The sequence below is a fragment of the Tenrec ecaudatus genome, chromosome 9, assembly GCF_050624435.1.
Source record: "Tenrec ecaudatus isolate mTenEca1 chromosome 9, mTenEca1.hap1, whole genome shotgun sequence".
Classification (NCBI taxonomy): domain Eukaryota; kingdom Metazoa; phylum Chordata; class Mammalia; order Afrosoricida; family Tenrecidae; genus Tenrec; species Tenrec ecaudatus.
In genome coordinates this window covers 1,067,908-1,092,123 of record NC_134538.1, presented here as the reverse complement: position 1 = coordinate 1,092,123, position 24,216 = coordinate 1,067,908, and the positions used below count along the sequence as shown (strand labels likewise).

General features: G+C 53.9%; 1 protein-coding gene across 1 annotated transcript; it reads right to left on the bottom strand.

The window, feature by feature from the left end:
• On the bottom strand, positions 1 to 23,942 carry RHCG (Rh family C glycoprotein). Its single transcript, XM_075557449.1, has 10 exons — positions 23,756 to 23,942; positions 10,927 to 11,113; positions 8,712 to 8,862; positions 7,376 to 7,523; positions 5,992 to 6,158; positions 2,362 to 2,499; positions 2,039 to 2,175; positions 1,669 to 1,793; positions 1,427 to 1,500; positions 1 to 66 (listed from the first exon to the last, which is right to left on the bottom strand). The coding sequence occupies exons 1-10, from the start codon at positions 23,940 to 23,942 to the stop codon at positions 1 to 3; spliced, it is 1,380 nt and encodes a 459-aa protein (XP_075413564.1).
• Positions 23,943 to 24,216: the final 274 nt, after the last annotated feature.

Genomic DNA, 24,216 nt, shown 5'->3' with positions numbered 1-24,216 from the left:
TCAGGGTGTCACTGGCTTGAGCGCAGAGTCCTCAGGGCGGTAGGTGTTCTCCCGTTCCTCAGGCAACTATGGAGACAGGGGGGCAGTTACAAGGACCCAGCCCAAAGCCAGAGAAGTACCCCCATCAGGGTCGGGTCACCCAGGAGCAGCAAACGGTGTGTGGCGGGCGCCACCTTTTGACCACTGTGCAGATTGCATGCTGTGGTGCCGGGCAAACTCACTGCCCTGCAGTCCATTCTGACTCATAGTGACCCTACAGGACCGGGCAGAACTGTCCCTGTGGGGTTCTGAGTCCGTACCTCTCCTGAGCAGAAAACTTTGGTGAGTAGCCCAGTGCTTGCCCCACAGTCCCACCAGGACCCTTTTAACTTCCACTAGCCTGGAAGTATATTGCTCCCCACCAAGCGCTGCTGCACGGCAGAGCGGAGGGAGGGTATGGCATTGGACAGAAAGATAAAAATCACAACAGATCCAAGAGAGAGAGAGTGAGCTCTTCCGTATGGAAACCGAAAACACTGTCAGGTTTATTTCATCAGCAGTCCATCCACTGCGGTGTCTCAGTACTTGAGACACGGAATGCAAAGAATGAGGCACGCATGCCTGTGTTACCAGGGTAAGAGCCCCGGAGTCTTCAGACAGGTGTCAGAGAAAGAACAGGACACCAAATTGGACATCACAGAGCTCAACTGCGGAAGAAAGTTTATGCCAAGGGGGGGGGGTGGAGGAGGAGACTAGAAATCACTAATATACCCAAACTACTTAACAGTGCCTGAGGTTGGGGATAGATTTGGTGCCACTGAAGTGCTTTTTGGCTCACAGAGACCCCTTGGGATCGTGTAGGACTATCCCATAGGGTCTTCTAGGCTGAAATCCTATGCAGCCCTGGTAGTGTAGTGATTACGCATTGGGCTGTGGTCCCCATGGTCAGCAGTTCAAAGCCACCAGCAGCTCTGTGGAAGAAAGCCTGGGCTTTCTAGTCCCGTCTGCCGTTGCAGTCTTAGGCGCCCACCCAAGTTGGCACTGACTTGATGGCAGCGAGTTTAGTTTTTAAGACTCTTTACAGGAACAGAACACCAGGCGTGGTTGTGTGCAGAGGGTGGCCGTGTGTCAGAACCGGCTCATGGCACCCAACAGCAGCAAGTTCCCAGGTGCTGCTGCTGCTGCTGCTGCTGCTGGTCTGGTGACCCCACTTTGGGAATCCCTGGTTCAGAGTTTCACCTGAACTCTGAGGCCTTTAAGGGCACAAATAAAGGAACTGCAGCTGCCGTCCTGACTGTGGGTTGCCTCTCTGTTTGCAGGGTGTGAAGAAAGGGTCAGTGTGCCCCACTCCCTCCAAGCCCTGGGAGGAGCCTTCAGCCTCCCTCTCTCACTGCTCTGCTCCCCGCCCCTGGGCCCAGCACCCCCTCCCCAGCTCTGCAGCGCTCACCTCCCAATAGACATGATCCTCAAAGCAGTTCTCATCGGCAGGCTGTCCCCAGATTGGCAGTTTCAGAATGGCTCCTAATGAAAGTTGAAGAGCATGGGGCAGTCAGGGCACAGCACCCGGGAGAAGCCCTTCAGAGGTCTTGGGCTGAGGTGGGAACCCCCAGTCTCCCACCAGGAGTGCAGGGCTAACCTCAGGGAGCCCCATGGGGGCCCCACCTCTTCAGCCCAGCCACCCCTACTCACCCACCACACTGCCGCCCACCAGGGCAATGGCTATGGACACAAAGATGCCAGCAGCCTGGTAGCTTCCCTGAAGGTGTGTGGTCCTGTTTTTGTTGGCCCCGTCAAAGCCAAAGGCCTGAGCAAGCCTGGGGTGGAGACAGGGGGCAAGTTGCCATTGTTGCTTCCACAAAGATGAGTGGGCATCATGGCCACAGACTTCTTGACCGCGGGCCTTGCCCTTCCCATCTGGGAACTGGGTCTCCTGCTGGATCAGGTGCTGTGGAGAGGCTGGTAGGCCATGGTGGAGAAGACAGGAGATGGAGGAAGGAGGGGTGGAGAAGCAGTGAGGGGGCGCAACCTCCCCGGCACCCCTGCAGGTCCCCACACTCACCCTTTGCGCCCATACACTTCAGAAGTGGCTGTGGCTGCTGTCACGGCGCCCACGATGCCCCCGATGAGGCCGGGCATGCCATGTAGGCTGTGAATGCCACACGTGTCCTGGATGTGCATGTGGGTCTCCATGAAAGGCTGGAGGAGGGGGGGTCGGAGCTGCTCAGGCCCAGAGGCTGCGGCAGGGTGTTGGGAGGCCAGGATTTGGAGGGCTCTCAAATGCAGAGGCCCAGCGTTTTCCAGCCCCCCTGCCCCACCCCGAAGGAGCCCTTAGAGTCCATGCCAGCACTCTCCAGTCCCTCGCTCCTTCCCCAGGCCCCTCACCGTCAGGTACACGAAGCCCAGCGTGGAGACAATGCCACTGACAAAGCCCACGACGAGGGAGCCATAGGGCATGAGCATCATCTCAGCAGCGGTGCCCACAGCCACGCCTCCTGCCAGCGTGGCATTCTGGATGTGCTCCTGGGTGGGGGGAGGGAGGTGGGGCTCAGTCCTCTGCCTGGAGCATCTGCGTGCGCTGCCCCATCCTCAGAGGTAGGAGGGCCTGAGTCCTGTCCCCTCCACCAGTCAGGAGCATGCCAAGGACCTGGCCTCAGTACATCTGCCCCAGGGCACACGAGCACCACACAAACACAGGCCCACAGAGGAACACACACACACTCTATATACCTGTGGGCCTGGCTGCACATCTGCTTGCTCCCATTCTGTATGTGGGCTGTATGCCTGGAAGCATGATCCAGTGTCCTCAATGTGCATGCGGGCCCAGGGCAGGCACAGGGTCCCCCATCGTATGGTGTACCACGTCAGAGAGCCCTGAGCACCTCCAAACTCCAGTGGCATCAGATGGCTCTCCCTGGGCTGCTCGCTGCTGGGGTTTCTCTTGCTCAATCTCAACAGAACCCCATGGGGGAAGCTCAGTTCTCTTTGGAAGTTTACCCATGAGAAGAGCGTGGCACAGAGAGGCCACAGGACATGAAGCCACAAGCAAGCAGAAGGGTGTTTTGATGCAGACTCAGGACCTGTCCTAGACACTGGTCCAAGTTGCTCCCTGCAGGTGGGTGTAGGATGCACCCAGGTGTGCCCATGCCGGTGTGCCTGCATCTCTCCATCCGCACGTGTGTCTCAGTCCACTTCCAGCTCCCTGCGAGGCCGGCATGGCTGCATCAAGGTCATCCAGGGGTGCGCAGCAGGGCCCCCAGAGAGCAGGTACCCTTGGCAGGGCTTCAGCACACTACAATCATCTGCCCATGACAACATGTGGCATCAATTATGAGACAGAGGGCTGATGGCTTTGCTTTTTTGGGAGAACCTTCCAGCACCCATGGGGTTTGGTTGCTACTCATGAGTGACAGAAATAGCTGTCCCCCCTGTCGTGCAATGCCATAACCCCAAAACCTCCCCGGGAGAGCAGAAAGGCTCCAGAACTTTCCCTGCGCCAAGTGTGTGCGATGGGGCAAGCGGGGCAGCTTTAAGAGGCCTGGGAGCCTGAGGAGCTGGCTGGGAGGAAGTCTGCAGTAACTGCTTCACAGCCTTTTCTGGGCTATCCTGCAGGGCAGGCTCAGCGCAGAACAGCCGTTAGCGCCTCAGGCAGGAGACCCCAGGAAGAGAGCATCCAGCTCAACTCCAACTGCAGAACTCAGGAGGCTGGGTTCTCTAGAGAAGCAAAGCCAATGCCGTTTGTGTGTAGATGAGGGGGCTTCAGAAACTTGGTGAAAGAACTGAATTAAAAGATGATAGAATTTTCCCACCAACTTTTGGAAGTTCCTTTAAATAGACAGCATTTATTTCTCTCAAGGACATGGCTCATGTGGCAGTAGAAGCTGACAAATCCCAAGCTGTGGGTCAGTTTTCAAGCCAGGGGCTTCCCTGGCCTCATGTAGGGGCAGGGGCTGTCCAACCCGAGTTCCATAGGGAAGATGGTAGGCTGCTGGATAAGGAGGTTCCTGAATCCCAGGGCAGGGTCCAAAGAATGGGAGTCAATGATAATGAGATAGATCCGGGCTCCAGATCAAGCAGCTGGGCAGGGTTTTGCCAGAAAGTCCACCTGTATGGTTGGATGCAGGCCAAACCTTCGAGGAAACTCAGTTTCAGCTGATTACCTGCTCCTCAAAGGTCGGTCTCAGCATGAAGATGATCACGTTAGTTCAGATCTCATCACAAGGATAACTTTATCCTCATGAGCACATAACTGTCAAATTACATCCTAACAACCTCTGAGAGACATGGCCCAGACAAGTTGACACACAACCACTCACATCGACCTTTTGTCAACCTGGAACCTGTATACATCCCCTTAAGCCACACGTAATCTCTGAATCAAGACAATTATAAAGCCATGCTCGTGTTTAAACATGACACCGCGAATGCATGTACAACCCAAAACATGCCCAAGCCTCGGTTACCTCTTTTAAGTGACAACAACGGCTCTGTACCCACCGGCCTGTGAACTCCCAGCATTCCACTTCACCTTCCTGCTTCCTTCACTGACAGCCATGTGAGTCTACAGAGGGTCAGCAGGGGACCCATGAACTTGACCTGGACCAGGTTGGGTCACCTTCTTGATAGAAAGTGTTTTCTTACATATCTATGAGTGTCACGGGTTTGGTTTCTCTAGACTATTCAGCCTAACACAGCACCTAATCACAACTTTTTAATTTACTTTCTTATAGATTTTTTCTCAAGAAAATAGCTCATGTGGTAGAGGGAGGAGATAGCTTCTGATTCATGTAGCTGCAAGGGCTGACAAACTCAAGATTTGCAGGTAAAATAACAGGCTGCTGGCTCACAGGCTGTGGCGTCTGGTGTTCTTGGTAGGTGCCATGGAATTGGCTCCAAACCATAGTGCCCCTATGCATCACAGACACAAACACTGCACTGTCCTGCACCATCCTCACAATGGTTCCTGTGCCCGAGCCCCCTGACAAAGCCTCGGTGTCGATCCATCTCACTGAAACCCTTCCGCTCCTTCACTACCCCGCCTCTTTACCAAACATGATGTCCTTCTCCAGGGACTAGTCTCTCCTGACATGTCCAAAGTATGTAATGTGGTGTCTTGCAATCCTTGCCTCGAAGGAGCACTCTGGCCTTCCTTCTCCCAACACAGATGGGGTTGTCCATGGTACATTCAATATTCTTCTCCAGCACCACCTCTGTGGCGAATCCCAACACCGGCAGGCAATACGGCAGGCTACTGGCTCAAGTCCAAGAATGAGAATCAGCTGATGAGCTGGGTTGAGCAAAAAATCAGAAAACTTTCCCAGAATGTCCCTATACACTGGATGCAGGGCCCAATCCCAAGGATACTTATTTTCAGCCATTTATTTAATCAGTTATGATGTAATTTGACAGATATATGATAGTGTAGTCATCTCCATGATGAGATCTAACATAATATTTTCCATGGTGGGACCTGATATGAGCCTATCAGTTGAAAATCAATACAGCCAAGTTGACATACAACCTAAATCACCTTAAGAACCTTCCACGATCTGATTCTGAGCTCTGACAAATACCAGGTAATCACTTGGGAAGATTATTTCTTCCTGAGCCTGGCTCAGTGTCTTCATCTATAAAATGACAGAGTGGACACTCCCTCACAAAGCTGTTGGTAGGGCATGGTGATTTGTGCCTACTGTTGGTAGGGCATGGTGATTTGTGCCTGCTGTTGGTAGGGCATGGTGATTTGTGCCTGCTGTTGGTAGGGCATGGTGATTTGTGCCTGCTGTTGGTAGGGCATGGTGATTTGTGTCTGCTGTTGGTAGGGCATGGTGATTTGTGCCTACTGCCCTCAGGCACAGGGAGTCGTAACCATGAAACTCACCGCTAGCCACTCGATTCTATCTCAGAGCTACCCAATAGAAACCAAACCAAATTCACTGCCAACGAGCCGACCCTGACCCATAGTGACCCCAAACCTCCCCCCAAATCCCTCTGATATCCCCCTTCCCTGCTCACCATGTCAAGCTTGCCCTTCTTCTGCAGGGCACTGGACAGTGCCACCGTGGTGAGCACGCAGGCTGCCAGGGAGCAGTAAGTGTTGATGACAGCCCGGTGCTGGGCATCCCCGTGGTTGGACACAGCTGAGTTGAAGCTGGGCCAATACATCCACAAGAAGAGGGTGCCTGAGCCAGAGCAGACAGGCCGGTGGACCAGGGAGAGAAGACATTCGATGAGGTCCTGTCCTTTGGGCTATGGAGATGCTAAATGACCCACACATCCTAGCAAGTTTCCCACCTCTGCAGCTGTAGGTATCCTACCTCTTGCTTTCCACTCTACGCTTGGATGCCTCTCCGGAGTCTCCTATCTGCTACCACAGCACCATGTGGGAGAACCTTTTTCTTCAGTACTGTGGCAGTGACATAATCTCCTATCAACTCGAGTGAAGGGGTGGAGTCTAGCCTGTCAATCAGGTCCTAGCCAATGAGGTCTCTGTGTGGGCACGACCTTCTCCTGAGGATTCTGGGAATTCCTCCCTTCCTCCTTGGAGGCGGGACACACACTCTCTGCTTCCTCTTCCTGACAAGTCACATGGAGCTATGCTGATGGAGCCAGAGTCCTGGGCCACATGGAGACCCACGCCAGCACTGAGATGCTTCTACCACCACTGGATCCACAAGACTTTTCGCCCACTGACCTGTGATCTTCCATTGCATGTGTTACGTGAGTCTGAAGAGGAATTTATGGACTGGTATTGGACATATGGGCCAACATTGGACTTAAGGACCGCCCTGGGATGTTTTCTTAATATACAATTACTCCTTGAGATAAAACTCTCTATTACACATATATGAATGCCTATGAATTGGTTTCTCTAATCTACTCAGACTAACACAAATACAGAGCCATCTATATCTCCAATACAGATAATTATCTGCTGCAGGTTGTGCCTTTACTACACTGTGAGGAACTTTCTGGAGTGGGGGACTGCTATGTGCTGTCTGAGATGAACAGGCAAAGGAAGTAATAATGCATGTGTGTCTTAGCCCGGGGGCCACGACCAGCCCCTGAATACCACTGTTTCTGCCCTGGGGCATTCTGGGGAAGACACCAAATGAGTGGACAAGCTTTTCCCGTTCCCCTAGACAAGAGGGGCATACATCTGGGGTCTTGGAAGTATCTACAGGCTGCCCCCTTTGCTTATTCCTTAAAAGGAACTGGCAACTACCATTGGATCACATGGGAATCAAATGTGTTGGTGGCACCCTACCCCATCATGGCCAAGTTTGTCCCTCAATGAAGTCTTCACCCACATGGTGTATTTCACCCACCATGGCACCTTCAGCCATGCTGGTAGCCTTCACCCATCACAGGTGCCCTCGGGTCCCACAGCAGTGCTCACCAATCATTGCAAAGAGGTCCGAGTGGTACACGGAGCTCTGCCTCTCCTCGTTCTGCTGCAGGTTGGGTCGGTAGAGGATCCGGGTCACTGTTAGCCCAAAGTAGGCGCCAAAGACGTGGATGGTCATGGACCCACCTGCATCCTTCACCTAGGGGGCAAAGGCCTGTCAGGCTCTGGCTCCTTCCCTCTCCCTCTGCCCAACCACACAGAGACAGGCGTCAGGTGTCTTGACCTTGGCTAGCCACTTGACCTCTCAGAGATGCAGCTTTCTCATCTGCAAAGTGGGAGCAACGTTTGTCCTAGCCACGAGGATTCAGTGAGCTAACCTAGCTGAAGCATTCCGAAGTGGGCCCAGGCAAAGCACAAAGGGTCAAGCACTCCTCCATGTCAACGATGAGTCTTGTGCTTCACTTTGGCTCAGAGGAGACACTGGAAAGCTATCACACAGGAGAAGAACTTCTGTAGCAGGCTCGGGGAGGTTGTGAAATTCAAAGGAACCTCCCCTGCTTCTTAACTTACCCCAAGATCCTACCGACTCAGCATGTTTCAGATTTCGTGAGTGGCCCCTGTGTGGACTCTCCCAGGCTGACCTCTCTCCTGCATCCCTCCCTATCCACGGGAGTCTCCAAGAGCCCAAGTCCAATGTCTGGGTTGGTTTCTCTTTATAGCAGAGCCCCATCAACTGAACTCACTGCCAGAGAGCCAACGCCGACCTATAGGAGTGGGTAGAAGCTCCCCCTCATGAGTTTCTGAGGCTGTAACTCTTTCTGGGAACAGGGAGTCCCATCTGTCTCCTATGGGTAGCTGGTAGTTTTGAACTGCTGACCTTAGCAACCACTCCACCACCAGGGCTCCTCACAGCAACCCCGTGGGATAGAGGGAAACCGTCCCACCAGGTTTCTGAAACGGTAAATCTCTATGGGAGCAGATAGCATCATTTCTAGCCCCATGGACCAGCTGGTGGGTTTGAACTGCTGACTTTCCAGTTAGCAGCCCAACAACTAAACCCATCCAGGCTTCTTTTTGAGTCTCCAGGGCTTGTTTATTCCACTTCCTTTATGCCCCAAATCCTTGGCAAGGAGAAAGAAGAGAGAAACCAGTCTACTAGGAGCTTGCTCTGTGCAGGCTCTGGGCTGAGCTTACTACGTGGGCTATCAGGCCTGCTTGGCAGATGTCATTACTTCCACTTTAAAGACAAGGACACCGAAGGCCTGGAGATGAAGTGGCCCGCCATGTTCCAAAGGGACCCAGGCAGGCATGCTTCCTTGGCCCCTCCTTCTCTTGCTGCCCCTCGCTGTCAAGTGACCCCACTCCCCACCTTCTGAGGCCAGCTCACCAGCAGCACGTTGAGGAGAATGAACTCATTCACCGCGAAGAGGGTCACTTGGAAGAGCGTCATGATGAGCAGCTGGATCGGGCTGACCTTGCCGAGGACCGCCCCGAAGGCCACGCAGACGGAGCCCACGCAGAAATCTGCATTGATGAGGCTGTGGGCAGAACAGGTGGGGAGGAGGCTCCAGCAAATCCCACACTCCAAGCCCTGGGTTTGAATCTGGGCTTGGGCTAGCTATGGATTGGGGCTTGTGATTTCGTATTTCGAGGTCGCAGCTTCACTCTCTGCGATGATGGGTACATACATCATCTGGTTACTCTACCGATGATCACAGAAACAGCACACACGAAGCGCCCAGCACAGCAGTGGGCACATGCCCAACGCCGCCCCTCCCTTGGCAAGCTCTCTGCCAGGCCCTCCCACTAGCTGGTAGGGGATGCTATGCCAGGCTTCTTAAAATTTCCCCACTCTTGGCCCCTTAGGGCTGGCGAAATCTGCACCACGGGCAAGTGCTGCCAGACACACCTCGGATTCACAGTGCATTTTGACTTTGAATTAATTTTTGGTCGCTGAGTATTCAGAAACCTTTTACTGTTGCCAAATTTTTTGAGGACTCTCACCCCCCCCCCCCAGTTACGCAACCCCATGTGGGGTTGTGACCGACAGTTTAAAAAACATTGCTCTACCCGAAGTTGGCCAGGGACTGTTGTCAAACATGCCCCGCTGTTGGAGCCTACCCTGCTCTCCATGTTTTACCTGCCGTCCCAGAACCTCTACTCACTGCCTCCTCTGCCAGGAAACCTTCCCTGATTCCTCCAGCCAGATGGCATCTCTGGCCCCAGACCCATTTCTCTCCTACTATATCTCTCAGCTGGCTACCAGGGCCTTGCTTGGGTTCAGGAGATTCAACTTCATAGATCTATGTCTATGAGATCTATGACTATGTCTAACAGAGAGAGGGGCTTCCTGCAGATTGTAGGGAGCCGAGTACAGGGAAGGGCAAAGACCAGCACAGAGAAAGGTGGCATCTGGGTCACCACTCAGAAACCTTGGCGCTTGCTCTGTGAAGCCCTCCTACAGAAACCTAAGACCCAGGACCCCCAACCCAGCCCAGCAGAGGGTGGTGGAGAGGGAGACTGTGGCTGAGGTAGATCCTGATCCCATGGACCCACCCGCTTTCCCTACCTGGCCTCCCTGACCGGCCCACCAGGAAAGCTGCCCTGCTGGATTTCAGAGGTGGACATGAGCCTGAGAGTTCATGGGGGCGGGGGTAGGGACAGCTGGGGCGTTCCTACCCAGTGCTCCCTGCACATGTAGCCTCCAGAGCCTGGCTCTCCCACCCGGGTCCCATGGGCCATCGTCTGTCTCTGGGCCCCAAACGGAAAGGCAAACCTGTTACGTAGTTTCTGACTCCTAGAGGCGCTATGGGAGAGCCAAACTGCCCCCATGGGATTGCCAAGCTTGTAAGATTTATGGAAATAGATGGCCACATCTTTATCCTGTAAGGTGGCGGCTGGTGGGTTTGGACCTCTGACTTTTTGGCTCGCAGCTCAGCACTTAACTACCGCACTACCGGGGTTTCTTTCACAGCACACCAAACCCACTGCCATCAAGTCGATTGCCATGCATGGTGACACTCTAGGACAGAGTCAAACGATCCCTTGGGGTTTCCTGGCCTGTAGATCCTAACAGGAGTAGACAGCCTCATCATTTTCCTGAGGAGTGGCTGGTGGGTTTGAACTGCTGACCTTGCAGTGAGCAGCCCAATATTTAACCACTAAGCCACCACCAACCAAAAAATCAAACGCACTGCCAGAGAGTCGGTGCTGACTCACAGTGACCTGGCAGGGCAAGGTAGAACTGCCTCTGGGTTTCTGAGACGGTAACTCTGGACGGGAGTAGAAAACCCAGTCTTCTTCCCAAGGAGCGGCAGGTGGTTTTGAACTGCTGACCTTGCAGTTAGCAGCCCAACGCAAGTCACTATGCCACTAGGCTATCCCAGCGCAGTACAGGGCAATTTTGATGAGGGCCTGGGCTCAGCCACCAGAGAGAAACCTCGGGTCCCTACAGCTTCTGTCAAAGGGGTGGGAGACCCTCCCACAGATGCTGGATGGCATTGACAACTCTGTGTGTGTGTGTGTGTGTGTGTGTGTTGGATGGTGGGCACTGGCTCAGAGCTCTGGGTCCACCAGGCCCCCGGGGTCAGAACAAACCTCACCTCTCCAAGCCTAGGTAGATGTAGCCATTCTGGAAGTTGTGGAGCCAGCCCTGCATGAGCAGTGCCCACTGGATGCCGAAGGCGGCCAGCAGGAAATTGAAGCCCACTGCGCTGAAGCCGTAGCGTTGCAGGAAGGTCATTAGGAAGCCGAAGCCCACGAAGATCATCACATGCACGTCCTGGAAGCCTGTGGGGAGCAGCCGAAATCTCAGTGGTCACGCGAAAACAAACCAAATTCACCACCACTGAGTCGATGTCATCTCAGGGTGACGCTACTGGGCAGGGTAGAGCTGCCACTGTGCGTTTCCTACTGGAGTATACGGCCCAGTGTTTCCTGCAGAGCAGATCGCTGGCCAACTGGTAGCCATTATGCCACCAGGGCTTTCCCGAGTGGTCAAGCAGAGGCAGCACCTCTGCCTTTTCTGCCTTAGGTCAGACCCAGGGCACCCCTTACTAGCCCTGCCCCTGACTCATAACCCCGCCTTGCCCTCTGTCTCGCTTTCACCCCCGGTGATACAAGGTCTACCATCATCACCTGCAGTCTCTTCTCAGCCTGGCGTCTGGGACAAAGGTGCTGGGTTGCGGGGGTGGTAGGTTGGTGCACATCCACTTGAGAGACCACTGCTGGGGGTGGGGGGACATCCTTGAAAGATGGCAATCCACCCTCGTGGGTGGAGGAGGGCTCTGCTTATGCAGGGCAGAGGGGCCTTTGAAATTGGACACAGGCCATGGGTTTTACTCGGGGTCAAGAGTCCAGAACTGGGCCATGGCGCCTTGCCCTCTCCACTTCACCCCTACCCCATTCTGCTTTGAAGAAGCAAGACTCATCTGGCCAAGGAGCCCTTTGGTCTGACCAACCACACTGGATGATCACCCCCAGGGACACGCACCCCACTCCTCACCCCCCACCTCACACGACAGCAGCTACCCTTTCCAGCATCCCTGCGCCCAAGATCCAGACCCCGCTCCTTGGCCTACTGGGCACAGGACTCTGATAAGTTCAGCTAACTTCCTTGGTCGCGGAGTCGCTTTAATGCACACTTCTCAAATGCTGGAGCACTTCCATGAAGCTGTTAAACCAACCACTGAGCACAGCATCTGCCACATGATTTGAAAGCAAACGAACAAGTAAACGCGGGCAGTTGCCAGGGAGTTGGCTCTGCCCCGTGATGACTCCGTGTCAGTCAGAGTAGAAATGCGCTCTAATGCGCTCCCAGTGGCTGGTGGTCTGCGGCACACTCACATCTTCTGAGGCACCACGCGGTGGACCCAAACCTCTGATGTGGTTAGCGCCATGTGAGCTAACAGGGATTGCTCACAGTGGGCTGCAATGGTAACTTATTGTTCCTTACCCATAGCCATGTCCTAGTTCTGGGCTAGGACCCAATCAATGCCTCTATTAGCTCTTGGTGTGGCCTTTTGATAATGAAACAAAGGGGATGGACTAGAGTGATCTTAACTCTTCTCCTAGGATAACACTGCATTGTTCTAAAACCCTAGGACACACAGAAAGGAAAGGCCTTTGAGAAGCAGGAAGCGTTACAGATGTACAAGACACTAAGCAACTGCAGTTGTCACAGGACCAGGGCCAGATCAAAGGCTCCCCCGGGGCAAACCTGGGACACTGTGAGCACCAGGAGAATTATGTGGTGTAAGAAATGAAAGTCAACCTAGGGCTGGGGGAGAAACTCGTCCGGATAGATAGCAGTGATAAACAGGCAGGTGAATACATGAAGCGGCAAGGAGGGCTCTTGCTCACAGGAGGCTGACGGCCCCACAGGTGAACGTGGGGAGAGCCCTGGGGTTGAGAAATCACCATTCGCGATCAGCACAGTAAAGGTGGGATCCAACCCCCCCTGCTGGGAGCTGACTCTGGCTCCTGGAGACCCCATGTGAGTCAGAGGTGAGCTGTGCCCCCCAGGGGTTTCGGGGCTGATTTTTAAAAGTTGGTCACCATGGTCACCAGGTTTTTCTTCCATGGCACATGAGTGGAGTCCTGTTGGCAGCCTTTGGGTTCGTTGTGGACCATTTAGCTGCTCACTGCAGCTGGGGTACTCCAGAGATAGGGGTCTCAAAACTGAAACGCACACCCCCACGAAAATACAAAACTCACTGCAATTGAGCTGATTCTGACTCATAGTGAGCCCTTAGGACCAAGTATAAATGTGCCCCCCTGGGTTTCTGAGGCTTAACATTTTTATGGGCACAGACAGCCTCATCTTTCTTCCTTGAAGCACCTGGTGGGTTCACACACCTGACCCTGCAGTGAGGCGCTTAAGGCATGCTAAGACCCAACACACTGCCATCAAGTCAATTCTGACTCATGGTGACCCTAGAGAGGCAGGGCTGAACCCAAACTGTGGGTTTCTGAGACTGTAACTCTTTACAGGAGCAGAAAGCGTCCTTCTTCTTCGGCAGAGTAGCTGGGAGTTTCAAACTGCTGCCCTTGGGGTTAGCAGCCCAACGTGTAACCACTATGCCACCAGGGCTTCTGCTCAAGTAATAGTCCACCGCTCAGTCCAAAGGGAAATTTTGCTGAGAAGCAGAATATCTGTATTGGCTTAAAGAGTTTCCGCATAGACATATAATCATGTAACTAAACAGAACAAGGAGATACTACGCGGTTTAAAATACATCAGGGTTGTATCCTTCGCCATACTTATTCAATCCGTTTTCTTAGTACACACTCAGAGAAGCAGGACTATAGAACACGGCATGAGGATTGGAGGAACGTGTATTAACAACCTGCAATATGCAGATGACATCACCTCACTGGCTGGAAGTGAGGAGGACCTGAAGCATTGCTGACGACCCAGGATTGCAGCCTTCAGTCTGGACCACAACACATGGGACAGAACACTCAGACCCTCACAACTGGACACACCAGGAAGAAGACATTCAAGTTGTCAAGGAGTTTGTTTTACGCGAATCCGCAATCAACACTCTTAGGAGCAACAGACAAGAAAGCAAATGATGTATTACTTTGGGAAAATCTGCTACAAACAACTTCTTTGGAGTGTTAAAGATGTCACTCCCCTTACAGAAGGGCTGCGGGGAGGAGACGAGCCAATCAGGGTGCAGTATAGCAATGATGAAACATACAACTTTCCTCTAGTTCTTGAATGCTTACCCCCCCCCCCCCACTATCATGATCCCAATTCTACCTTACATATCCGGCTGGACCGGAGGATGTACACTGGCGCAGATGGGAGCTGGAAACACAGGAAATTCAGAACAGATGAACCCCTCAGGACCAGTGGTGAGAGTGGCAATATCAGGAGGGTGGAGGGAAGGTGAAGGAGAAAGGGGGAACAGATGACAAGGTATACATATAATCTCCTCCCTGGGGGCCAGACAGTGGAGAAGTTGGTGAAGGAGACCTTGGATGGTGTAAGATATGTTAAAATAATAAAAATTTATAATTTATCAAGGGTTCGTGGGGGAGGGGGCAGCGAGCAGGGAAGGGAAAAATGAGCTGATACCAAGGGCTCAAGTAGAAAGCAGATGTTTTGAGAATGATGATGGCAACATATGTGCGAATGTGCTGGACACGATGGATGAATGGATTGTGAAAAGAGTTGTATGAGCCCTTAATAAAATGATTTTAAAAAAAAAAAGAAAAAGATGTCACTTTGAGGACTAAGGCGCACCTGGCCCAAGTCATGGTTTTCCAATAGCCTCAAAGATGTGAAAGCTAAACAATGAATAAGGGCGACTAAAAGAGAATTGATACATTTGAATTGTGGAGTTGGCAAAGCATACTGAAAGTGCCGTGGAGTGCAAGAGGCACAGACAAGTCTTTCTTGGAAGAGGTGCAGTCAGAAGGTCCCTTAGAAAGGCGGCAAAACTCGGTCTCATATACCGTGGACATGCTACTAGGGGGGACTAGATCCGGGAAAAGGGCAGCATACTTGGCCACGTGGAGAGTCAGTATAAAAGGAAGACCATCAACACGATGGGTTGGCACCGAGGCTGCGATGATGGGTTCAAACATAACAACAACTGGAAGGATGGGCAGGACCGGGCAGTGGTCCACTCTGCTGTGACTCAACAACCTCCTGAGGGGCAGATGGACAGCAGGCACCTCCGGATGGGATGCTCTAAGGAGGACACGTGTCTCCAGGCCAGCTTCCAGCCCGTGTTCTAGGATGAATGATCTCACTCCACACCTAAGAAAACATCAGACAAATACAGAGCGAAGAACGTTCTATTTTAAAAGGACCGAAGATGTGTTCTTGAAAAATATCGGTGTCATAAAAGATGAAGAAAGTGCTGTAGAACATTCCAGATGAAAAGAGTCTGAAGACTTTAGCCGAGTAAATACAATATCCGACCTTAGACTGGGGGCTGTATTGAATTGGGGAGCACTACACGTGACAAAACTGGAGATGGTTACTTAGGCATCCCTCAACTCTACTGCCATGAGTTGATGCCGGCTCACAGCGACCCTGTAGGGCAGGGTAGAACTGCGCCTGTGGGTTTCTAAGACTGTAATCCCTTACAGTAGTGGTTCTCAAAATTCCTAATGTAGCAACCCTTTATTTAATACAGTTCATGTTGTGGTGACCCCCCCACACCATAAAATTATTTTTGTTGCTACAGCATCACTGTCATTTTGCTACTGTTATGAATCGGGCGACCCCTGTGAAAGGGTCCTTGGACCCCCAAAGGGGTCGCGACCCACAGGTGAGAACTGCTGCTTTACAGGCATAGCAAGCCCTGTCTTTCTGCCCTGGAGCTGGCGGGTAGTTTCCAACTACCATTGTAGTCACGTGTAACCATTACACATAACCAGCACTCCTTATAGTCATGGCTCAGTCCTGGGTTAAGACTCAGCTCGTCCACCAACTCATGTTAAAAGTATCAGTGGAAACTGATGACGGTGGTTGTGGCAGAGCGGGCTCCTATTCTGGGGAATGTCCTCTAGTATTTCAGACCATGCTGTGTGGCCAGGACGCTTCAATGGGCGGGGGTGGGGACGGGGTGGTGTATGTGGAGTGAGCAAACAGCCGAACCTAAGTACTGTCTGAATAAAGGGCTCACAGGGTTCTATGCTTTGCTTTGTTTTGTCTTGTTTTGCAGCTTTGTGTAAACGTGCAATTATTCCTCCCCAACAGGGCTAAAAGGAATATTAGCCAGCCAGCAGGAGACATGGAGTCCTGATACATGCCAGGACCTGGATGCACCTTGAGAACATGTTGGATCCAACAGCGCGGTCACTACAGGGCACACAGTGTGTATCTCACAGCAAAGTACACAGCGATCAGTGTCTCTTGGTGGTAACCCAGCCAGGGGTGGGCGGGAGGGAGGGGGAGGAGGGAGCCATGTGTGGGGACACTGGGCTTCTCTGAAGGGCGATGGGAGGAGATTGTGGTGCTGGTTGAAGATCAAGGATGCACAGGACGTCATGAATGGCACAGCTGCCGAACGCTGAGTTGGCGAGTGCTTGGTTACATGTACGTTGATTGCAAGTGCAAATGCCTCCGGGCTGACTCTCCCCACTCCTCTCCTCCTGCTGCTGCGCTCTGTCCCTTGGTGCCAGTCCGAGGCCTCTGCGCATGCCATTCCTCTCTCTGGGCTCCTGAGGCAGGGACTCCTCTTCCTCCGGAGCCAGCTAAAGGCCACCGCGTCCGAGGGGCCTTCCTTGACCGCCCTGTTCCCGTGGGTTCTTTCCTTCCTGGACCCATCTTCTTTCCTAGTTCTTATTACACTCTGCAGTTCTTTGGTTATTTGTTTGTCTAGCCCACTGGACTATCACAGTCTTAAGAAGGCAGGGCCACGCGAGCTACAGTGCTCAGGAAGTACGCAGGAGTGAACGATGATGGCAGCTGTCTCGGCAGCCCACAGTTAGGTGGGGCTGCAGTCCAGTGAGCTCTCCCTCCCACGCTGCCATTACCTTGAACTTGTTGTTGCCCCCCATTTGCCTTTGGCCACAGCCACAGACCACCTGGTTGGCAGCTGCCTGGGGGAGGCCTAGGGCACTGGCACACCCAGGGAAGGGTGGGGGGCACAGAGGTGGATGCTGGTGAGCTGTCGGTCCCGGCCCAGCATGGCACTGAGTCTTCCCTGAGTTTGCTTCCTCTCGGGAACTGGGCAGGGTTGACATGCCGGCTGCACAACAAACAGCACGGTAGCTCGGGTTTCACAATGCGGCTGCTTCTGCGCATGCTCACATCTCATGGTTATCGCATTTCTAACCCGTGTGGGGAAACTGGGTGCTGTACCAACGCCCCACAAACAGTCTGAGGTGAGGCCTAGGGAGAACCGATGGGTGACAGGCTGGAGAAGCGAGGTGACAGAGGGACCAGAGACGGGAAGTTGGCAGGGTGGAAGGCCTGCGGGTGGATACAGACTCATGGCAGCCCCATGACGTCAGAGAACTATCCTCCATTGGACTGCCGGTGGCTGTGGTCTTGGGGGCCTAGATTTTCTTCTTCCCTGGCACCTCGGAGTGGACTCCAAGCCCCCATCTTTCCTTTAGGCGTTGGAGCCTTGTTAATGCCACCCTGACCCCGCAGGGGCCCTGCTGCTGAGCACAATGTGTGCGTGTGGCCAGGGGTGGGGGAAGAGGGCACCAGGTCCAGATGAGCACAGGGCGGGCTGGGAAATGGGGCTGCGTGGGAGAAATTGGGTTTGGGGTGTGGGGTTGGAGCTGGGGGAGGAGAGAGAGAGAGAGAGAGAGAGAGAGAGAGAGAGAGAGAGAGAGAGAGAGAGACAGAGGACTGACGTGTCATGTCATGAAGCCAGCAGACGAGACCTTCAGGGTAGTTTGACCCCTTTTCAGCCAGTGAAGGCCCTCCCTGGAGAGGCGAGTGGGCTGTCTTGGGCGCTGAGGAGCCCTAAAGACAGGGGCAAAGCTGGCGGGCCATGGGAGCCACCAACTGCAGGGTATTTGCAGCACCGGAGCTGCTGTGGCCATCCAGGACCCCTGGCGGTGTAGTGGTTACTCATTCGGCTTCCATCTGCTAGGTCAGCAGTTTGAAACCACCAGCAGGTCCGTGGGAGGAAATCCACAGGGGTAGTTCTACCCTGTCCTATCCTATGGGATCGCTGGATGGCTGTTGCGTCAATTCTGACTCATAGCCACCCCCCCACCCCCCATGTGGAACTGCCCTCCATAGAGCTTTGGGGCTGTGACTTTAAGGAAGCAGGTCACCAGGCCGTCCTTCAGAGGAACTGCTGGTGGGCTTGAACCGCTAACCTTCTGGATGATAGTTGAGTGTGAGTTACTGTTCCTGGCCCCCAGGGACTCCTCAGATCTCCCCAACCAAACCCAATGCCATTGAGCTGATTCTGACTCGAAGCCACCCTAAATAGGGTTTTTGAGGTGGGACATCTTTATAGGAGCAGACTGGACAGCCTCCTCTTTCTCCTGAGGAGCGGCTGGTGGGCTCAAACTGCTAGCCTTGCAGTTAGCTCCCTGGATCTCCCTGTGTTGGTCCTAGTTCAGAACCAAAATACATCAGCTCAGGAACCTATGTTTCATTAAGTTTGGTGCTACCGAAAATGCCTTTCAGAATGGTTTGAATGTACGGCTCTCAGCCAGGGGCATCACCTCTCTGATCTGCAGTTTCTCCCTCTGTGAAATGGGAGAAGAGAACATGATTAGCCCAGAAGTCTGCAGCCCAAGCAAACCCCTGCTCAGGGCAAGTGCTTCTCTTTAAAAACCAGCAGGGGCTTTGCGGCAGGTTGGCCATTTGCTGAGGGGTGGTGATGCTGGTGAGATTCTCCCCACCCCTGCCCTGTCCCTGGGTGACTCTCGCGCCTTTGCCCAGAACCTGCTCGCCCCTGAGTGGCCAAGTGGCCGCGCTCACTCCCCTTCTTCACCCCCAGCCACCTCCCAGAATGGGGCCCACCTCCAAGCCAGTCAAATTCACCCGTCTGAGTTGGCGGACACTTGCCAAGCTGACAACCCCTGGCAGTCCCCTCCTCTCGACTGCACCAGCGCAGAAATAGCGGTGCCCCGAGGGTCGGGGGCTGCTACTCCCATGGATAGCCATCACGTCCCCCTGCCCACTGCAGCTCATATCGCCCTGTGTGTGTCAGACTAAAACTGCTCCACAAGGTTTTCAAAAATTCTACAGTAGGGTTTTATTGGGGGAAAGAAATCACCAGGCATTTCTTCTGAGGTGCCTCCGCGTGCATGCAAACCTCTACCTTTTGGTCAGCAGCTGTGTGCTAGCCCTTTCTACCAACGGGCCAGCTCAGCCTAGTCTAAATTGATTTCCTCAAGGTCTAGAGTTCTGACTTCCTCCAAGATGCTGAGTTCCTACTCTTCAGCACCCCAAAGCCCACCGCCGAGCCAGCATCCCTGCAAAACCTCCTGAAGTGGCTGTTTGGAGGTGGCACTGCCACGGTGGCCCTGGGGAAGCAGGTGGGTAGGAGGCCTCGGCTGATGGCCAGTGGAGAGTGGAGTTGGGCTCACCTCTCTATGCCCTGCTTCCTGCACCACAGATGGGAACCGTGCCAGATGGAGCATCTAGAAAGCACTTTGTAACTGGGGAGAGAACCAGGTGGGCTGCTAATAGTAAGGCCAGTGTTTCAAACCCATCAGCGGTCCCTGCTCCTGGAACTTCTGGAGAGAGTCAAAGATGTCTGCGGTCATGAAGATGTACCGTCTCAGAAAACCTGAGAGGGTCGCTGTGCACCAGAATCCACTCAATGGCATGGGGCTGGTTTCGGTGACTTTTAATAGTTCAAGCGAATACTCAGGGGGATTGTCCCTCAGTCTCATCTTACAGGGTGCTGACTCTACTTCAGAGGTTCTCAACCTGTGGGTCACAACCCCTTTGGGGGTCAAATGACCCTGATTTATAACAATAGCAAAATTACGGTTATGAAGTAGCAATAAGAATAATTTCATGGTTGGAGTAGGGGTTCACCACAACATGAGGAACTGTATTAAAGGGTCGCAGTATTAGGAAGGTTGAGAACCACTGCTCTGCTTGATTACCAGCTAAGTGCCCTCCCATCACCTGTCATTCTGAATCTTCTTGAACACCCCGAACATCCAGTAACACCGCCCCCACTTCCAGACGTGCACACTGAGGCACAGAATAGTGAGGTAGCTGTTTATTCCATTTAGGGATCTTTCCAAACCCAAACCTAAACCCCAATCCATTCCCATCCCTGGATCTGGACTCATGGCTGGCCACTGGACTGCTCTGAGGGGTTTTCTGTGCTGTAATCTGTTTGGAAGTCTATTGCCAGACTTTTCTTTCATGATGATGATGCTGGGTGAGTTTGAACCACCAACCTTTAGGCTAATAGCTGAGAGGAAACTGTTTGGATTACCCCAAAGAACCCCAGAGGCCCCAGTAATGGATCCCAAACCTGATCCACTGCCATTGAGTCAACCAGGACTCCTACCCACCCTTTAGGGCAAGGAATCCTGCTGTCCATCTTTATAGGAGTAGAAAGCCTCATCTTTCTCCATGGCTGGTGGTTTTGAACTGTTGGCCTTACAGTTAGCAGCCCCATGTGTAACCACTAGGCCACCAGGGCTCTGGGATGGATCCAGATCAGCTCATTCTAAAGTCAAGCTCCAGGTCGCACCGCCCTCTGCTAGGTGAAGGCTTGTCTTTTAGTAAATGGAGCTAGTCATCAATGGGGACGTGGGGTCCCTGGCACGCAGAGAGCCCGGATGGAATAAGCTGGTGTTTGAAAGCAGGCCATTTCTTGCAGGCTCCTCCCTCCAGCCACTGCCAGGGCAGGTACCTGGCCAGCCATGCCTGAGAGCTGTGCTCTGATCCCTTTTGGGACTCAGTCCTGGCTCCTGCCAGCTAGAGCTGGCCTCCCCTGGAAACCAGAGATTCCAAGTGCATTCTGCTAATCCCCTGGGTAGGAAAGAGGCCTCTACAGGTGCTGTTGGCCTGTAGCCAAGAGCCAGGCAAGTACCACAAGGCCCTGCTCTTACCACACACCCAGAGAGTCACCTTCCCATTGCTGGGAGACCCATTTGGGCCAGGAGGCCATGCACCCTCCACTTCCTGCCACATGCATCTAACCCATGTTGACCTAATGGGCTTGGGAAGGGAGGTCAGCTGGGTGGAAGGGTAGACTAGAGGATGGGGAGTGGTCTAGGACTGTGGGCTCAGATGTCCAGGGCTTCTACCCCGGGTCCCCGGTTTCCTGGGTGAGTGATCTGTGCCTGGCACTCCCTTCTCTGGTCTCAGTTTTCTCATCTGGTAGATGGACTCACCCAGGGGCTTCCTCAGGCCTGGAGAGAGTGTGGTTGGCTCTAGGAGCTGGCCTAGCAGATGGCCAATGCTGGAGCATGGTCACTATGTCCCATGTTCTCCAAGAAGCTGGAGGCCAGGGCCCTTTCCCAATGCCCGCCCCACCAGTCACTTTTTACTCAGCCGGCCAAGAGCTCCTCAGCACTTCCAGAGTGGTAGGCAAAAGGCAAGGTGCTTCTTGACTGTCCTTAGCCATCTTCCTCTTCCGGTCCCTTTTCCACACTCTACTCTTGGGCCACATGGAGCAAGTCACCCCAACCCTGACATTTATTTCCAGTGGCCTGCTGGCTGCCTTGCTTCCCTCTAGCTTCTCACCACTGCTCCCCTCTTTTGGAAGAAACTTCTACCTAGACGCCTGACCTCCCCGCAGCCCTGGGTGCTGGGTGCATCTCTCTGCTTTCACTGAACATGACTTGGGGCCCAGAGAGTCAGGCGATTCCACTTTGTCTGTCCAGAGTGACCATCAACCCTAGTGTGCTGTGATGATCTCAGTTTATGCCCGTGTGCCGGCTAATTATCAACAACAGTTCTTTTCACAAGAGGGTCTTCATTTGGAGCATGACTTCTCTGGCCACCCTCTCTAGCTGAGTGCTTGTGGAGTGAATGCTTGCGGGTGGAGGACAAAAGAATGCAAACATGGGGAGCATGCCTCTCCCTCTGGTGAGTTCTTCATCTCCTACAACAGGGACTCAAAGCCCTCCCCTGCCCGCATGCGCCGAGGACCACCTCCTCGGACCCATGGGATCCCTTGCCTCTCACACCAGTGGGGAACCGGGATGGATAGAGTAGGCAAAGGCACACCCCAAACTTGCCTTCCTCATCATGTGCCCTGTGTCAGGGCAAGGAAAGACGGACGGTGTGAAGGATGGATTCTGGCCCTAATTCCAAGGGCACAGCTGTCTCATTTAAAGCGCGGGCCCAGAGCGGAGCCCAGGAGAGACTGTGGTCTCAGCCACACAGGACATCCTTCTACCGTCACCTCTCTTCCAGGTAGCTCATTTCTATCGATGTAACCTGTGATTGCGTTAGCCAGGGTTCCTCCGAGTCTGTAGCCTCCTGAACGGCTTTGTTTTCCATCCTAACCGGGCAGTTGTTTACCAAGACCTACACGAGAAGTTATTTCTGGCAGTAAAGAAGCCCCTGTGATGGTAAGTGTGTAAGCCGAGGCTGGAACACTGGTCGGGACAGGTGGCTGCTGGAAACGAGCCTAGCTCCCTCCCAAACCAGAGAGGCCATGGCTCTGTGAGACATCACGTAGAAGAAGAGCCCTGGGCGGCTAGGAAATGGAGCGGGGAAATAAGGACAAGGGCAATGGAAGAGCCCTGGACTGAAGTGTGACCTTGGGCCAATTCTTCTAGCTCCTAAATCTTACAGTGTCTGAGCTTGGTGCTCTTCTGGTGATTGCTCTGTTGCTGTGCCTGGACACCCCATTATCTCATGATGAACTCCCCCCACCCCCTGGTGAGGCAGGGCCTATGGAATCTCCATTCGACTTGAGGTTCATGGAGGTTAACCCATTGGTCGTTAAGGCCACCTACCTGATTTGCAGGTTACTTCCCAAGCCCCCACTCTTAATCAGACCGCCATCAACACTAGGGAACTCAGGAGACACCCAGAAAATCTGGGGTGTTGTGTTAGAGAGGGTTCTCTAGAGAACAGCCTCCTTCTCCAAGCCAAAAGATGGCTATCAATGTTAGATTCCCCAATCAGTAAGGGAAGCATGGGTTTCCTTGTACTTATTTACTAATCTGTTGTGAGCAATTTCACATTTTCCCCCACCACATCAAAGATTGTGCTTCTAGGACACCTGTCTGTCTCTGTCCCAAGCTCACAGCACCTTCCCACAGAGCAAACAATGCTTTTCAAAGTTATGATCCCCAACAGGGGTGGATTACTCAGTAAGTCAGGTAAGCACGGGCTTACTTGTGTTTTCTTGCTGATTTCCAGTGAATATTTTCACATGTTCTTCACTGCATCTCTGCTCACTAAGATGAGTCAGTAAGCAGAAGTGACCTGATGCTTACGTTGCTTGTTGGGTAATCCACTCTGCGGTGCCAAGGCCCAGCTCTGGTCCCTCACACTCGCACCCACAGGAGGACAGGCCAGGCAGCCTTTCCTGCAGCTCCTGACCTGCTAAGTGTTTGCAGCGTAGGAGCACCTCTGGACCAGGCAGCCAGGGTCACCCAACTGGTTGGTGATGGAAGATGAACTCCGTCTCTGGGAGAAACTGAGTCAGGTAAAGGTCAGGACTCCCTGATAGCGGGGCATTCTTGGCTAGGATGGCAGGGAGCCATTCAATCAAGCGTCCCGATTGTTCCCCCCGTCCCCCCCGCGACTTTTTCCCAAGGAAAAGGAGTGTGTGTACGTGCCACCATTTCCCAAGTAAGACCTGGAGCCTGCCAGGGGGCTGTGCCAGGGGCCTGTGCTGTGAGCAGCACCACCTCCCCGGCCTCCCTGTGCGCGGTTCCTGAGTAGCTGACCGCGGAGGTCGGGGGAGGGCTGTGCTGGGGCCTCAGCCAGGTGAGCAGGCACAGGTGGGGTGGCACGGCGATGCCTCAGGTGGGCCAGCTGGGGAGGGCGGGATCACTCACTCGGGTACCGATAGTAGAAGTCGTTCTCCAGGTCGCTGGCGATGTTCTTGTGCTGCTTCTCCTCGGACCAGTGGGGGTCGGCCTCGAAGTCGTAGCGCACAAACACTCCAAAGAGCACCACCATGGCCAGCTCCAGGAGCAAGCAGACGAGCGGCAGCCGCCAGCGGAGGTTAGTGTTCCAGGTCATGGTGCGCGACGCCTGGACTTGGGCGGGCGGCGGGCAGTTGGCGCGCCGCCGCCTTATAAGACTGCGGGGGCGGAGCGGCCAGCACCGGGGGAGGGGCGGGGGGGCGGGGCGCGGGCGCGCGGGGCCAGCCCCGAGGGCTAGTGACCGGCCCGCGGCGGGCGTGGGAGGAGAGGCCCGCGGGCGCGGCGGCGCGCGGAGCGCAGCGCCCTTCGCGGAGCGCGTCCCGACCAGGGCACCGGGCACCCTGGCCTGGCCCGCCTTTGTCCGGGCGAAT

Coding starts and splice junctions, on each gene's coding strand:
- RHCG (XM_075557449.1), bottom strand. CDS start 23,942: ATGACCTGGAACACTAACCTCCGCTGGCGGCTGCCGCTCGTCTGCTTG. Junction 2,176..2,361: donor TGGGCTTCGTGTACCTGACG/GTGAGGGGCCTG, acceptor CCCCTCCTCCAG/CCTTTCATGGAGACCCACAT. Junction 1,794..2,038: donor GAAGTGTATGGGCGCAAAGG/GTGAGTGTGGGG, acceptor TCTCCACCCCAG/GCTTGCTCAGGCCTTTGGCT.